This window comes from Panthera pardus, unplaced genomic scaffold (genome assembly GCF_024362965.1).
Source record: "Panthera pardus isolate Hobbes unplaced genomic scaffold, ASM2436296v1 HiC_scaffold_15, whole genome shotgun sequence".
Lineage (NCBI taxonomy): Eukaryota > Metazoa > Chordata > Mammalia > Carnivora > Felidae > Panthera > Panthera pardus.
The window spans coordinates 27081069-27093911 of record NW_026526710.1 but is presented as its reverse complement, the minus strand read 5'-3'; the positions used below and the strand labels follow the sequence as shown (position 1 = coordinate 27093911).

General features: G+C 37.7%; 2 protein-coding genes across 6 annotated transcripts in view; one reads left to right on the top strand and one right to left on the bottom strand.

Moving 5' to 3' along the window:
- PRELID3A (PRELI domain containing 3A) overlaps window positions 1-3113 on the top strand; it is a 44609-nt gene extending 41496 nt beyond the window's left edge. Inside the window, exon 7 of the mRNA XM_053902368.1 lies at window positions 1900-3113. The gene's annotated coding sequence lies outside the window, so the exon portion shown is untranslated. The remainder of the gene's footprint in view (window positions 1-1899) is intronic.
- Window positions 1-12843, bottom strand: part of SPIRE1 (spire type actin nucleation factor 1) — a 200823-nt gene that overhangs the window by 3449 nt on the left and 184531 nt on the right. For 2 of the 5 annotated variants that reach the window (XM_019433832.2, XM_019433833.2), the window contains 6 exons: window positions 9836-9978; window positions 7388-7561; window positions 2976-3113; window positions 2311-2381; window positions 1746-1773; window positions 1514-1650 (listed from right to left, as the gene is read on the bottom strand). In XM_019433832.2, coding sequence (XP_019289377.1) covers window positions 1514-1650; window positions 1746-1773; window positions 2311-2381; window positions 2976-3113; window positions 7388-7561; window positions 9836-9978 — 691 coding nt within the window. Of the gene's footprint in view, window positions 1-1513; window positions 1651-1745; window positions 1774-1845; window positions 1871-2310; window positions 2382-2975; window positions 3114-7387; window positions 7562-9835; window positions 9979-12843 lie in introns of those variants that run through there. The other 3 variants (XM_019433836.2, XM_019433837.2, XM_019433839.2) reach the window with 2 other exon arrangements.

The following is a 12843-nucleotide window of genomic DNA, read 5'->3' as shown; positions in this document are numbered from 1 at the left end:
CTCACAGTTCTCTTGCAATACTGAGCAACTAGGTGCAAAAAAGGTAAATTTGCTGCCAAAACATTTTACCGAATGGGTGAGTCACCTCATGTCCTTCCAAAGGAAGAATTTCTAATTGGGGATAAAATTCAAAATATTTTTTTAAAAAAGAAACCAGGAAACATGCTTTATTAAGAAATAATAATACTGAAAACTCTTAGTGTCCCTTCTAGAATTTTTGGAAAAAAAAGACATTCAGAGTATTCACCTGATTAACATACATGACGTCTAGTGGACTTTAACAACGAAAATGAAACAAAGTACATGTTGCTAACGTCCTCTGGGTGATTCAGAAGGAACTTCAAGTTCTTTCTCCAGTGGCCCTGTGTCAGGGTTGATGAACATTAGTTAACTGTAGATGGTGGGGCAGATTACAGTAAGCTGAGGTAAATATGTCTTACCCTGAAAAGTTATCTAGGGACCAGCTTTCTCAACATTTTTGCGTTTCTCAAATACACCTTCCCCTCCCTAATAATTCTCTAATTCTCTACATTTGGATGACTAATTATTTGGATTCCAGAGAGCTGGAGTTCACCAGACCTCATCACAGTAATTGTTCTGGGCAATTTTTTGAAATAACTAGGAATCATCTACTCGTTTACTACTTTAGTTAAACCAAACAGGAACCTAGGTGTGGAGTATGTACAGAAAGGAACAACAACGTGTCCCGCTGCCTTGAGCTCACAGGTGATGATCCACAGTTGGAGGCCGCCACAGAGCAGCAGTGTCTCAGGGCAGAGTGGGCAGCACAGGGGCAGCAGTGCCGGGCACAAGTTACCTGCTGGGCTCACAGCTTCCTTGCCTTGCCGCCCACATCTGTGGTGTGCAGGAGTGGGGCTGCCCAGCGCTCAGCACCAGTGCCCCTCCCTGACGGGGGGCAGCTGGTGCATAAAACCCCAACCTTTTTGGCCTGTGAGTATGTGAGTACGTGAGCCGAGCTGGCCTGATCTCCATCCTTTCTCAAGGACCAACACTAACCTTACCCTGCATTAAACACAAAGGGACTGATATTCAGGTTTTTTTTTTTAATTGCCATAAAGCTCTTGGCATAAAGCTTTATTTCTGCCTTATTTACAATAGGAAGATAAACCAAAGTTCTTGCAGACCATTGGAAACCAAGACCTAAACAGATTTGCTTTCAAAACTAAGGAGGAAAGAAAGACAACTTCAGGTGCAGGTTTTCAACTGCACTGAAAACAAGGTCAGTTTTAAAGATGACTTTTAGAGAACACACAAAAGTAATTATCTCTAAAATAGAAAAAAAATGATGACATTCAAGTACGCCTCAAGTAGCTAGCTATTATCCCTTGACAAGTTACCTTTGGGAAATTTTGAAGATTTGTGCGCAAGTCAAGACTATACTAAAAACCAACCACCCAACCTAAAGCACCCTGAGCCCAAACCCTACTTTGTCACTGGTTCTCAAAGGGAACGTTCTTCCTTTACAGAGTAAAGTCTCAGGTGTCTTACTCACCTGGCAATGCTCCGGAGTGGCCGATGGTGGCCAGTGGGGGGTTTTTCTGGCCTCATGCAACTTTCCCCTCTTTGCAAGGTAGAAGGTCCCAATGAAAAGATGGGAAGAGTGGAGTATGGTTTAGAGGGCAGCCGCATCTATTATCCCAAATGAAACCAGAGTGAGCAGTACTGTTAAAGAGGTGGACTCCTTAAAATTAACACAAGTTATAATTTTGCCAAGCTTAGCTTACCTTTTTGCAACACTGTGAACACACGGGCCTGTACACAAAATCAGAAGTGTTACTCAGCATTGATGTGATGAGACCGGAGAGTCAGAGAAGTCAATGGCTGTGCGGTTGTGAATTTCTATAACAAACTGCAAAAACTCTCTGGTTCTTCCACCAGAATGTAACGGACTGATACAACCGTGGATTGCCAAGGAGACAATCTGTGAAACTGAACTCCTACACTGTTTCCTGGAAAAGGATCAACTCTCATCTGTCTGGGATTTTCTTACTTGTCTATCTAGGGAAGGATCACATGACAATCACATCTACTTTTTGTGTTTAAACAAGACATATGATTATTAGGATCACCTTAGTTATGTAAAAGAAGTACATGCGGAGAAACATTTTCCAGCTATAACACTAAGTAACTGTTTGCTCTACTCTTTGAAGAAATCAGTATTACTAACCCACAAGCACAATACGATGTGATAACAAACTGGGGTAATTTCTAATACTGTTCCTGTGTGGAAAAATGACTAAACAGTGAAAGTAAGTAGTATTTATTTACATCAATTACAAAAAACCTTACCTCTTACAGAACTGACAGGTATAAGACCAGGTGAAGAAGGAAAATCTCCTGGTTCGGCAACAAAAGCAGAGCTAAAAATACAAATTTAAAGGGAGAGAAGAGCATTGCCAACAGTTAATTTCCTAATTTACATGTCTAAATATACTTTTACATATTAGGGACCTTTAGCAGACAGAAGGAAAAAGAGAATTCAGAAACCCTGTTTTCAAGTTTGGCTCTGTAAGAATTATAATTTGGCTATTTACTTATAATTCCACTTTTAAAAGGTAATAAAAGGCTATAGCTCTCAGAGGCTCATCATCATGGAATCAGTCTGAAGAAGGTTCTGAAACAGTCTCTTCCATTTTTCAGATGTATTTTCTTTATAAATCCTTTAAAAGTATAACAACTAAATGCAGACATGGTTTTATGAAGGCATGCCACTATTTATTATGGTTGTTTTAAGTCTTCCAAAGTTTTTGATTTCTCAGAGAGAAACAAAAATACTCTCTTTTGTAAGCAAAGCAGAATAGGAACTGTGTAGTACAGAGTAAGCCTCTTACCTCCTGAAATCCCCTAAAAGTCCTGTGCCATCTGGCTGCCAGCAGACCACTCCCTCAGGAGACCAGGCCTGGGACTCACCATTCCTCTAACCCTACTTATCAACCAACTTTAAACAGCTCTACCTTTCCTTTTTTCAGGGCGGTGTAGACATCTTTATACTGTTGGTATTTTTCCAGCTCTGCCTTCACCAGGACCTGACGAATATGCATCACTTCCTCCACAGTAAGAGCTAGGCATTCCACTGGATAGCAGAATTCCTCCTGAAATTCAAAATTCCACATGAATAAGAAACTCCCACCCCACTTTTCTGGCACTGCACAGTTTCCCTTCAGATCAGACACCTGGTTAGTAGCTCCAGAGAAGAAAAGAGGTTTCCCAATGAACACTGGAACAGAGCTGGCTCACTCTGGGGACCACATAATTTCTAATTACACTAAGACAACGGATGGCAGAAAACTTCTGGGGACCACGTCAAACATTATAACCTATAGAAATTTCCAGGAAAGGAAAGTTCCTCACATTTGAGTACATGTTTTGCCTCAAGTTTCTATTTCATTAAGCAGAGCTATGTATCTGTGTAATGAAATCTTGAAAGAACATTTTCTTGTTCTAAAACAAATTGACATCTGTTTTCTCCTACAATTCTGCAAAGACATTGCTTCCTGTTATTTGCATACTATATGCTAATACTTAAATAACAAATCTACAACATTGGTACTATTTAGAAAACTGGTTTGTGGTACCCAGAATAGCCAAAAGGAGGTGGTTAGTAATTTATACTGAGAAGCATTATTTAGTGGTAAGTTACATCAGCACATTGAGAAAAATCCTAATGGTATGAGCAGAACTGTAACATGTAACTACTGGTGCAGTTTCCAGCCAAAAAGCAACCTCTACAGGCTGCACCATGGTTCTCTAGATTTCTGTTATTACTTTTAAACAACTGCTGAATGTACAATCAGCACTGGAAAGATGTGGAGAAAATCTTAAGAATTTCACAATAAATATTTATGCCGGCTGTCTTATGGTAATGGCTTCCCTAAAAACAGCTGAGGAAGATGTTGATGTAACTGATCCCACTGAATAAAGAGCCTCACCCCCATCTGCTCCCCATCCGGCCCTGTGTTTGATTGGTGGATCTAATAGAAAGACAGAACGGTCTTGTGCATTCTCACCCTGCCAGGCTTCACAGGGGCCATTGTGGTGTAGGGACACTGAGACTTAATGTTCTCAGTGCAAACACATTATAATTCACTCCCACACACACACAATAGCATTGCTCACAGGCATTCTGGAATCGAACAAGCCAAATGAGAAAGCACATGACTCTGAATGCAGTCAGTTTATGGAGTTTTAACATTCAGTTCTGTCTTTCAATCAGAAAAAACAAAAACAAATCTAGGTTGCAAACTTGATAAACATTAGCATTTACTAAAAAAAAAGTAGTTTGAAGAACTGCTTCTTACTAACAATCAATACAAAATCATGTCTGGTCAGGCTAACTTTAAATTTGCTTAACAATGTTTTGGAAAAAAATCCTACAATTGAATTTTTAAGAGGAATGTTTAAGAGGATACTAAGCTGTATCCAGAGGGTGGGAAGGTAGTCTGTTCAGGAAGACTGTATCATTTGCTAGTCTAAAATATTTTTTAAAAAATCACAATCACATAATTTTCTCTTTCGATGGGAAAAGTTTTCAAACATAACAGGATTAAATTGGTGTCCAATATCCACTCAGTTTTCTTCCACCCTGAGAAAACAGCTTAGTGTCAAGTAGGAACAATGCACTGCCTGTGTGAAGGTTAGGCCACTACAGTTCTGCAGGAGATAGGTATTGTCGGCTGCACATGTCTGAATGATGGCTTTTCTCAGCTTTTAACATATTTCATAAGAAGTTTCCTATGGTCTTTTTTATTCATTTGCTGAGTATGATTTTTGTGCATTTTCTGATAGTTAACCATGTGACAAAACTGCTGAGGTGGAACAAAATAATGTATGAATCTAGTAACTAATCAGAGAATCAATACCTGAGATTTGCTGCTATGGGAAGATGGCAAATAGTGCCAATTTAATTAACTTAACAACTGGGATGCCTGGGATGGTAAACATTTCCGGTAGATGGGAATCCTTTTTATTTGCAGGGAGATCCTAACACACATAATAGACCTGACAGGCTCTACTTCCCTCTTCTCAGTCTTAAATCACAAAAGGGCTTAGTCAAGCATACTTTCAACTTACTGCTTTGAACCATATGCAAATCCAGTACTTCGTAAGACATAATAAGAAACTGTATTTTGTGGGTGTTCTTGTTCTTTCTCTAACTTTCAGGCAGATTACTGTTTAGTAAAATAATTTCCATCAGGTCAAATGCTAATGTTTTAATTCTGGTGCTTTCCCAAGGACAACAAAACTTTAATGCAACATGAAAGAAAATAATAAACAGTTACTAGAATAGTTTTCATTATTTTTTTTCAATTGGCAAAAAAATTAAACATCCCCAATGCCAAATTAAGCCTTAACTTTAACAGATCTTGCGGAGATATTAAAGCTCCAAAATGTGAGGAGCATTTGGGGCTTTAACAGTGAGTGAGAGCCCTCGGTCATTCCTCCACATGCCCAGAGCTCATTGTCACAGCCAGACATGGGACTCTAAAATCCTCTTGCTTCTCTGTGCCTCAATCTCACTCCTAAATTTAGGAAAGGGAAGCTAAATCTGAAAGAGTTTTAATAAAGATTACAATATGCTATAGGGGGAGATGAGCCTTTAGAACTTACTTTTGATGTATGTCACTAAAATGGCTGAGTTTGTGTTGAATATTCTGGTTACATTTACCATCCAGAAGGGTCAGAGTTAGGGAGCACAGAAATTAGAGAACATAATGTATACTCTGGTTACTGAGCCACAGAAAGAATGGGAATAGTTATATTTTATATAGTATTCTTAATTAGCAAAAACTTTGTAAGTAGCAGATATTTGAAAATTATCCAAAATGACCATTGCTGTTTTGAGTTTTTAATAAATCAAAGGCAGATTTAAATTAAAATAGCACCTATTAAGTTCAATTACTCTTCTCTTTTTTCAGGTTCAATTTTAAAAGTCAAAGTGAACTGTTTGCCCACAGTAATATGTAGACTTAGTATACAGATATCTCTGTCTGGGGAGTATTGATAATAAAAATAAAAATGTCAAACAAAAATAATATAAAAACAGGGAGGGGGACAAAACAGAAGAGACTCATAAATATGGAGAACAAACTGAGGGTTATGGGAGAGGTTGTGGGAAGGGGGATGGGCTAAATGGGTACGGGGCACTAAAGAATCTACTCCTGAAATCATTGTTGCACTATATGCTAACTAATTTGGATGTAAATTAAAAAAAAAACAAAAAATAAAACAAATTAAAAAAATGTATAAAAATGTCAGCAGATCTCCAGTAATAGCAGCAGTAAGAGTGACAGGAATTAAAATGCCATCCGTGCACCTGACCATGTACTGCCCAAAGGGCCAAGATCTAAAATGGGAAAAAGAATAGAGATCTAGCCTCTATTTCATGACAAATAAGAAGAGAAAGGAATTTGTTGTATTTCATTTACATTCAGAGTCTCTTTTCCAAACCAAAATGAGTAATAAAGAATAACAAAGAAACCAGCTGCTGGTTCATTTGTCAAGGATATGTTTAGTAAATAAAGGACCTCACAGAGCTAGGACCCTATATGAAGCAGAACAGACCAGGCAGCTGCGAACACTAGTCAGCAGCACATGCTACTCTGGGGGCAGGGGAAGCTTGGGCATAGTTTGAGGGCTTTTTATTTCACTGGAGTTTGGAAAGTATTGGATTTTCTTTAAAAAATAATTCTGTATGAAAACCTAAAAAACAATAATAAAATGCATCCTTATTTAAAATATTTAAAATAACCGCATCAATAAAAGGAAAACTTAAAACTTCTAGGAGAAGTGGGTTGTCCTAAACACCATGCCACACTCTGACAAACACAATGCAGCTGTACGAATGGTGTGGGGAAGAAGGTTCTTGGAGCCCAGGACAGGCATGGGCTACAGGTGCACAGCCCCTCTCAGCTCATGGCGGGGTGTGTGGGAAACGAGAAATGACATGGTTCCATGGGTTGTGGGGGAGTCCCCTGTGGCTATATGGCCTGGCAGGCGGTTGCTCTGCCAGCTGAATGAGGGAGCAAATGCCGATCCGATGGCGGGAAGACCCTGGGAGGCAAGCACCCACAGGCTATCTGAGTGCCCCTGCACATGGAGAGGAGACGGCATTCTTCCTGCCGTATAACTGGGTCACTCACAGGTCCCTCTAATCCGATGCTGCATTTTGAGTTTGTTGTCCTTTCAAGGTCATTTTCCTCTCAACTGAGATCATGGTGTAATCTATGCATCCTACAAAAGACTGGAATCAACGATCAGAAGCAAAGTGCCCATCTAAGCTGTTAATTGTTCAGAGTGCAGTAGCTGAGGTATCACTGTCAAAGAGATAGAGTAAAATAATCCCCAGAACCAGCAGAAAGAGGCCAACCTTTGAGGATTTCCACCTGCTGGTAAAAGCTCTCTCACATAGATAATACATAGCCCCTGCTACCCCAAACATGGCTGCTTCAAAAGGATGAGAGCTGAGCAGAGAAGCTGTTTGTATGGTAGAAAAAAGTGGTCGGAAAGGCGTCCTTGGCCATACACTGGTTATCCTAGGAACCTGAACAACAGATAAGGGAAAAAGAAAATGGCAGGGGGAAAGAAAAGGAGAAAATAATGCTGAACATGAGTGACCTAAAAATAGTGGTTACAGAGCATGAAAGAAAAACAAAACAAAACAAAAACACCACAGAGGATGTTAACAGTAGATTCCACATGTGTGTGTCCACACCAACGTCTGCTTCCATATGTGCAAATTAGTAATCATACCATGAAGTCATTCCTAGGGAATCTCAGAATTCACAAACCAGAGACTTAAGATGTTTCTAACTTAGTGGCCCCCTGAACAGGGCTCACCAGGAGGCAGGACAGAGGCAACCACCTCTGGGGGCAGTGGGGAGCATGCAGCACACTGGGGAAGGTACTGAAAGACAAGTCTCCTTTTACTTAGATGGGCCATCGTCCTCAATCATTTGACCAAGTGATGAAAAAAAAATTACATTTTAAACATCCTAAGAAAACAGAGGGAGATACAATAAAAATAAAAATGAATACCAACAAAGACATTTCTGCCATTTTCAGTGTAAGGATTATAAATACAAAAGGATTCCTTGTTTTAATATAGCTAAAGTTTAAATTAATGGTCATACTTTTAAAGTACTTACCAAGCTAGACAGCACTACCACAAGACAAGTGTGATTATGGATTTCTCAAGATAAGCTATTAATGAGACCAGTCACTACTCTGACTGGAGGTTACTTTGTCTCAGCTGGCACCCAGAGGCCCTTCCCGTGAGCTGTGGTTCCCTATAGAACCTGAGCCATCCAGTGCTGACCGAAGTGCTTTCCCACTGCCTTTCACTGAGACTCTTCTCTGTGACTGCAGATAAATTTTGTCTTGCTCTGCTTGTCCATAAAAAACAACTCACAGCCTGACCTACCACACACTAAGAGTCCCCCTTTGTCAGGAAATACACTTCTGGGTCCTTGATTTCGGCTGATGGTCTTTCTTCTATTAATTCTATGGTATTTCTTCTATTCCATTCAAAATTTCTCTTACTAGCTGAAATTCCTTTTAACTGATCTGATAGTTCTTCCACAGTGATAATTTTAAAATTTAACACCAAAAATGGTGTCATATGATCACAAGGCCAGGTACACAGCTGAATGATAAACTGGCTTCTAAGAGAAAAGTTGGCTGAAGAGAAGAACCTCTTGATTATTGGACTCGCGATCTCTTATATACATTTAAGTTGTTCACATAAACAAAAGTCTTTGGACTTTAAAGTTTCAACCTGTCTGGTTAAGAGTTCTGTTTTTCTGCTGATAAACTACTGGTGAGGCTATACTTAATCAATGTTTCAGTGATTATTTAGGAGTTAGAGGAATTCTATCAAGAACTGACACACAATCATTAGTTCCTTAATTGAACTTTTTAGGAACAGAGATGACTGATCAAATTTCAGTGCTTGAAAGCTCTGTTCAAACTTGGTATCTTCATAAGAACCATACTATCTTCCTCTACTTTGAGGGAGGGAAATCAGTTATTGCTTTATTTGAACCCTTGATAATTCAAGACAGCCTAAAAATATGGACTGAAATATAGACAAGGCATATTCCAGTGCTTTTTATTCATGAATTTCTGAGAAAACATTAGATATTAGGTTGCTGGTAGAATTACTGATTGAAGCCTTCATCTCACCTGCAAATATTTCTTAAGTCAAGTGGACTACAAAAGAATCTTTGCAGACCTCTTTTAGTTAGAGGGTCTGTTACTTCTTTCTGGCAGTGCCCTACGTATTACTTCCATTGTCCTGGGAATCAAAGCCACTACACCAACCTAGAAGTCTCAGGAAAATAGCAAAATCATCATCCAGTGCAAATAGCAGCTTTGGTTCCAAGATCATAAAACATACTTGAAAACAATGTACAATGGCTTGTAATGGATCAAAATTCTCCCCTTATACTTCTGCCTCAATAAAATAGTGTACTTTAGTCAGACTTTGCTAACTTTTTGATGAATTTTAACAATTTTTAAGTGAACTAATTCCCTTTGAAAAGAAGAAGGCATTTCTTTACTAATAATACATGCTTTCAACCATTGATAAGTCTTCTGGGGAAAAAAAAACTACTTTAAATGAACAAGGAATGGTCAAATTTCATTTAGGTTACTGTCAGAATTGGTTTTCTTTAGATATTAAAAACAAATAAAGCTATTTAAAGATCATTTTTAAAATTTGGAAGATTTTTTTCTCCTAATCGTTGTCTTAAGAAAGCTAATTATTCCAGGTCTCTAACTGATCCTTAAGTTACTACGCAGTTTTCCAGTTACTTACAAGAGATCGGGAGCTCTGCTTGGAGGGTGGCAAAAACTGTCTTACATTAGTGGGTGTTTCCTTTTCAATGGAATGTCGTCTCTGGGGTGGCTGCCGTCTCTCTGGCTGGGGTGTTGATGATATGGGCAAGAATTTCGGAGGCTCTAAAGAAATGAAATTAACCAAACTGAAATGAACTTTCTTACAAGTAACAAGTCTTAGATTTTCAATTTCTGACAGAACACCCTTTGTCATTTGTCACAAACATTGTATTCAAAGATGAAATATTTGTTAGAGGGTTTTAGTAAGATTAGAAGTTCTTATGGGGATACTATGAGGACTGTTATAGAAAAATCTTTGCAAGATGAACTTTCCTACAGATATAGAAAGAAAAAAGAAAAAATATTTGTATTTTTAATAGTCATTCAAATATATCATAAAAGCACAATTATAGTCTCAGATCTGTACATACAAATGCCTTAACATTATATACAACAAAATTTTACAGTCTCAGGCATGTAAAATATGTAAAAACATGTATTCTCTGTGTGTCCAAAAAAGGCTACCACATCATACCAAAATTCTCAAGTGTACTGACCTTTTATATTCTTCTTTTTAAAGATAAAATATAAAAACTCTTCCTTTTAAAATATTTATCAAGACATTCTGTCCTTAGATTTAAATCAAGCTCTATTTAAATTTGAAAAAATAAATTCCAGTTTTGATAATATTGTGCCACTGCTCTCCTTCATCTAGTAATATTTTGGGACAGAGTTTAAAAGGAGAAGGTTTGAGGGGTGCCTTGGTATGTAGAGCACACAACTCTTGATCTCGGGGTTGTGAGTTCGGGCCCCATGTTGGGTGTAAAGATTACTTAAAAAATAAAATTTTCTAAAAAAAAAAGTTTACAAAAGGAGAATATTTTATGGTTTGAATGGTTCTGGATTTACATTCTGAAAACATAAGGAGAACATTAGAAATAAATTATATTGCTTAAAGTTTTATTTAATACTTCCTCCTACTCTCTCTGAAAAGTAAGCCTGCTTCATTCAATGTAGCAGGTGAGGAAAGTGAAAGTCAACACCAAGTTAAATGTGATCCATCTATTTGGACTACCCCACCAACAGAAATCTCTAAATAAAAATAACACGATTTCCATAATCAAGAAAGATACAGAAATCCATTATGTGATTTAATTGAATCTCTATAATATTTAATGGGCCTGGACAAACACCAAGTATAGATAATGACCAAGGTCAGCTCCTACTATTCTTGATACAATCTAAGTAAATCAAAATACTAATTAAAGAATTTTAATCACTAAAAACTCCACATGTACAGGAAATCAGTAAGTTGTTTTTTTAAATTGCAGTAAAACATACATAAATTATATTTAGTGTGTCTTAACTATTTTTAACTGCACAGTTCAGTGGTATTAAATATTTACACTGTTGTGCAACCGTTATCTTCCATCTTGTAACGGTTAAGACCATAACTCTTCATCTTGTAAACTGAAACTCTACAACTTCCTACCCTCCACTACCTACAGCCCCTCACAACTACCATCCTACTTTCCATCTCTATGATTTTGACCGCTCTAAAAATCTCATATAAATGGAATTATACAGTATTTGCCCTTTTTGGAATTCCTTTTTTCCCTTAGCAAAACGTCCTAAAAGTTTGTCAGTATTGTAGCCTATTGCAGAATTTCCCCCATTTTTTAAAATGTTTTATTTATTTTTGAGAGAGAGCGAGCAAGCAAGCATCTGAGTGGGGGAGGGGCTGAGAGAGAGAGGGAGACACACAATTTGAAGCAGGCTCCAGGTTCTGAGCTGTCAGCACAGAGTCCAATGTAGGGCTCAAACTCACAAACTGCGAGATCATGACCTGAGCTGAAGTCGGACATTTAACCGACTGAGCCACCCAGGTGCCCCAGAATTTTCCTTAATTTTAAGGCTGAGTAATATTTCATTGTGTGGATATTCCACATTTTGTCTAGCCATTCATCCACTGACGGACACTGGGGTTGCTTTCACATTTTAGCTATTGTGAATACTGCTATGAACATGGATGTACAAATATCTCTTTGAGATTCTGCTTTCAATTTTTTTTTTTTCTGTTTCGATTCTTTTGCTTATATAGTCAGAAGCAGAATTGCTGGATCATATGTAATTCTATTTTTAAGTTTCTGAGGAGTCACCATACTGTTTTCCACAACACCTGTACCATTTCACATTCCCAACAGTGCACATGGTTCCAATTTCTCTACATTCTTGCCAACACTTGTCTTCTGGTTTTTGTTTTGATAGCAGCCATTTTAATGGGTGGGAGGTGGCATTTCACTATAGTTTTGATTTGTATTTCCCTAATGATTAGTGATGCTGAGAATCTTTTCATGCACTTGTTGGTCATTAGTGTATCTTCTTCGGAGAAATGTCCATTTGAGTCCTTTGCCTATTTTTTAATTAGGTTCTCTTTTCTGTTGTTGAGTTTCAAGACTTTCTCTATATATTCTGAATATTAATCCTTTATTAGAGATATGATCTGCAAATATTTTCTCCTATCCTGCATGCTCCCCTTTTATTTCATTGATAATGTCTTTTTATGCATAAAAGTTTTTTAATTTTCATAAATTCCAGTTTCTCTATTTTTACAAATAGACAATTTTTTGTCTATCCTTGGGGTCATAGCCAAGAAACCATTGCCAAATCCAATGTCATGAAGTTTTTGTCCTATGTTTTCTTCTAAGAGTTTTATTATTTTAGGTCTTACATTTAGGTTCTTAATCCATTTTGAGTTAATTTTTGTATATGGTGTTAGGTGAGGGTATAACTTCCTTTTTGCATGTGGATATACAGTTCTCCCAGGACCATTTGCTGAAAGACTTCCCATTGAATTGTCTTGGCACACTTGTCAAAAATCTTTTGACCATATAGGTGAGGCTTTATTCTGGGCTCTCTATTCTCTTTTGTTGATTTATATGTCTGTCTTTATGCTAATACCTCATTGCGTTGATTACTATAGTTTGT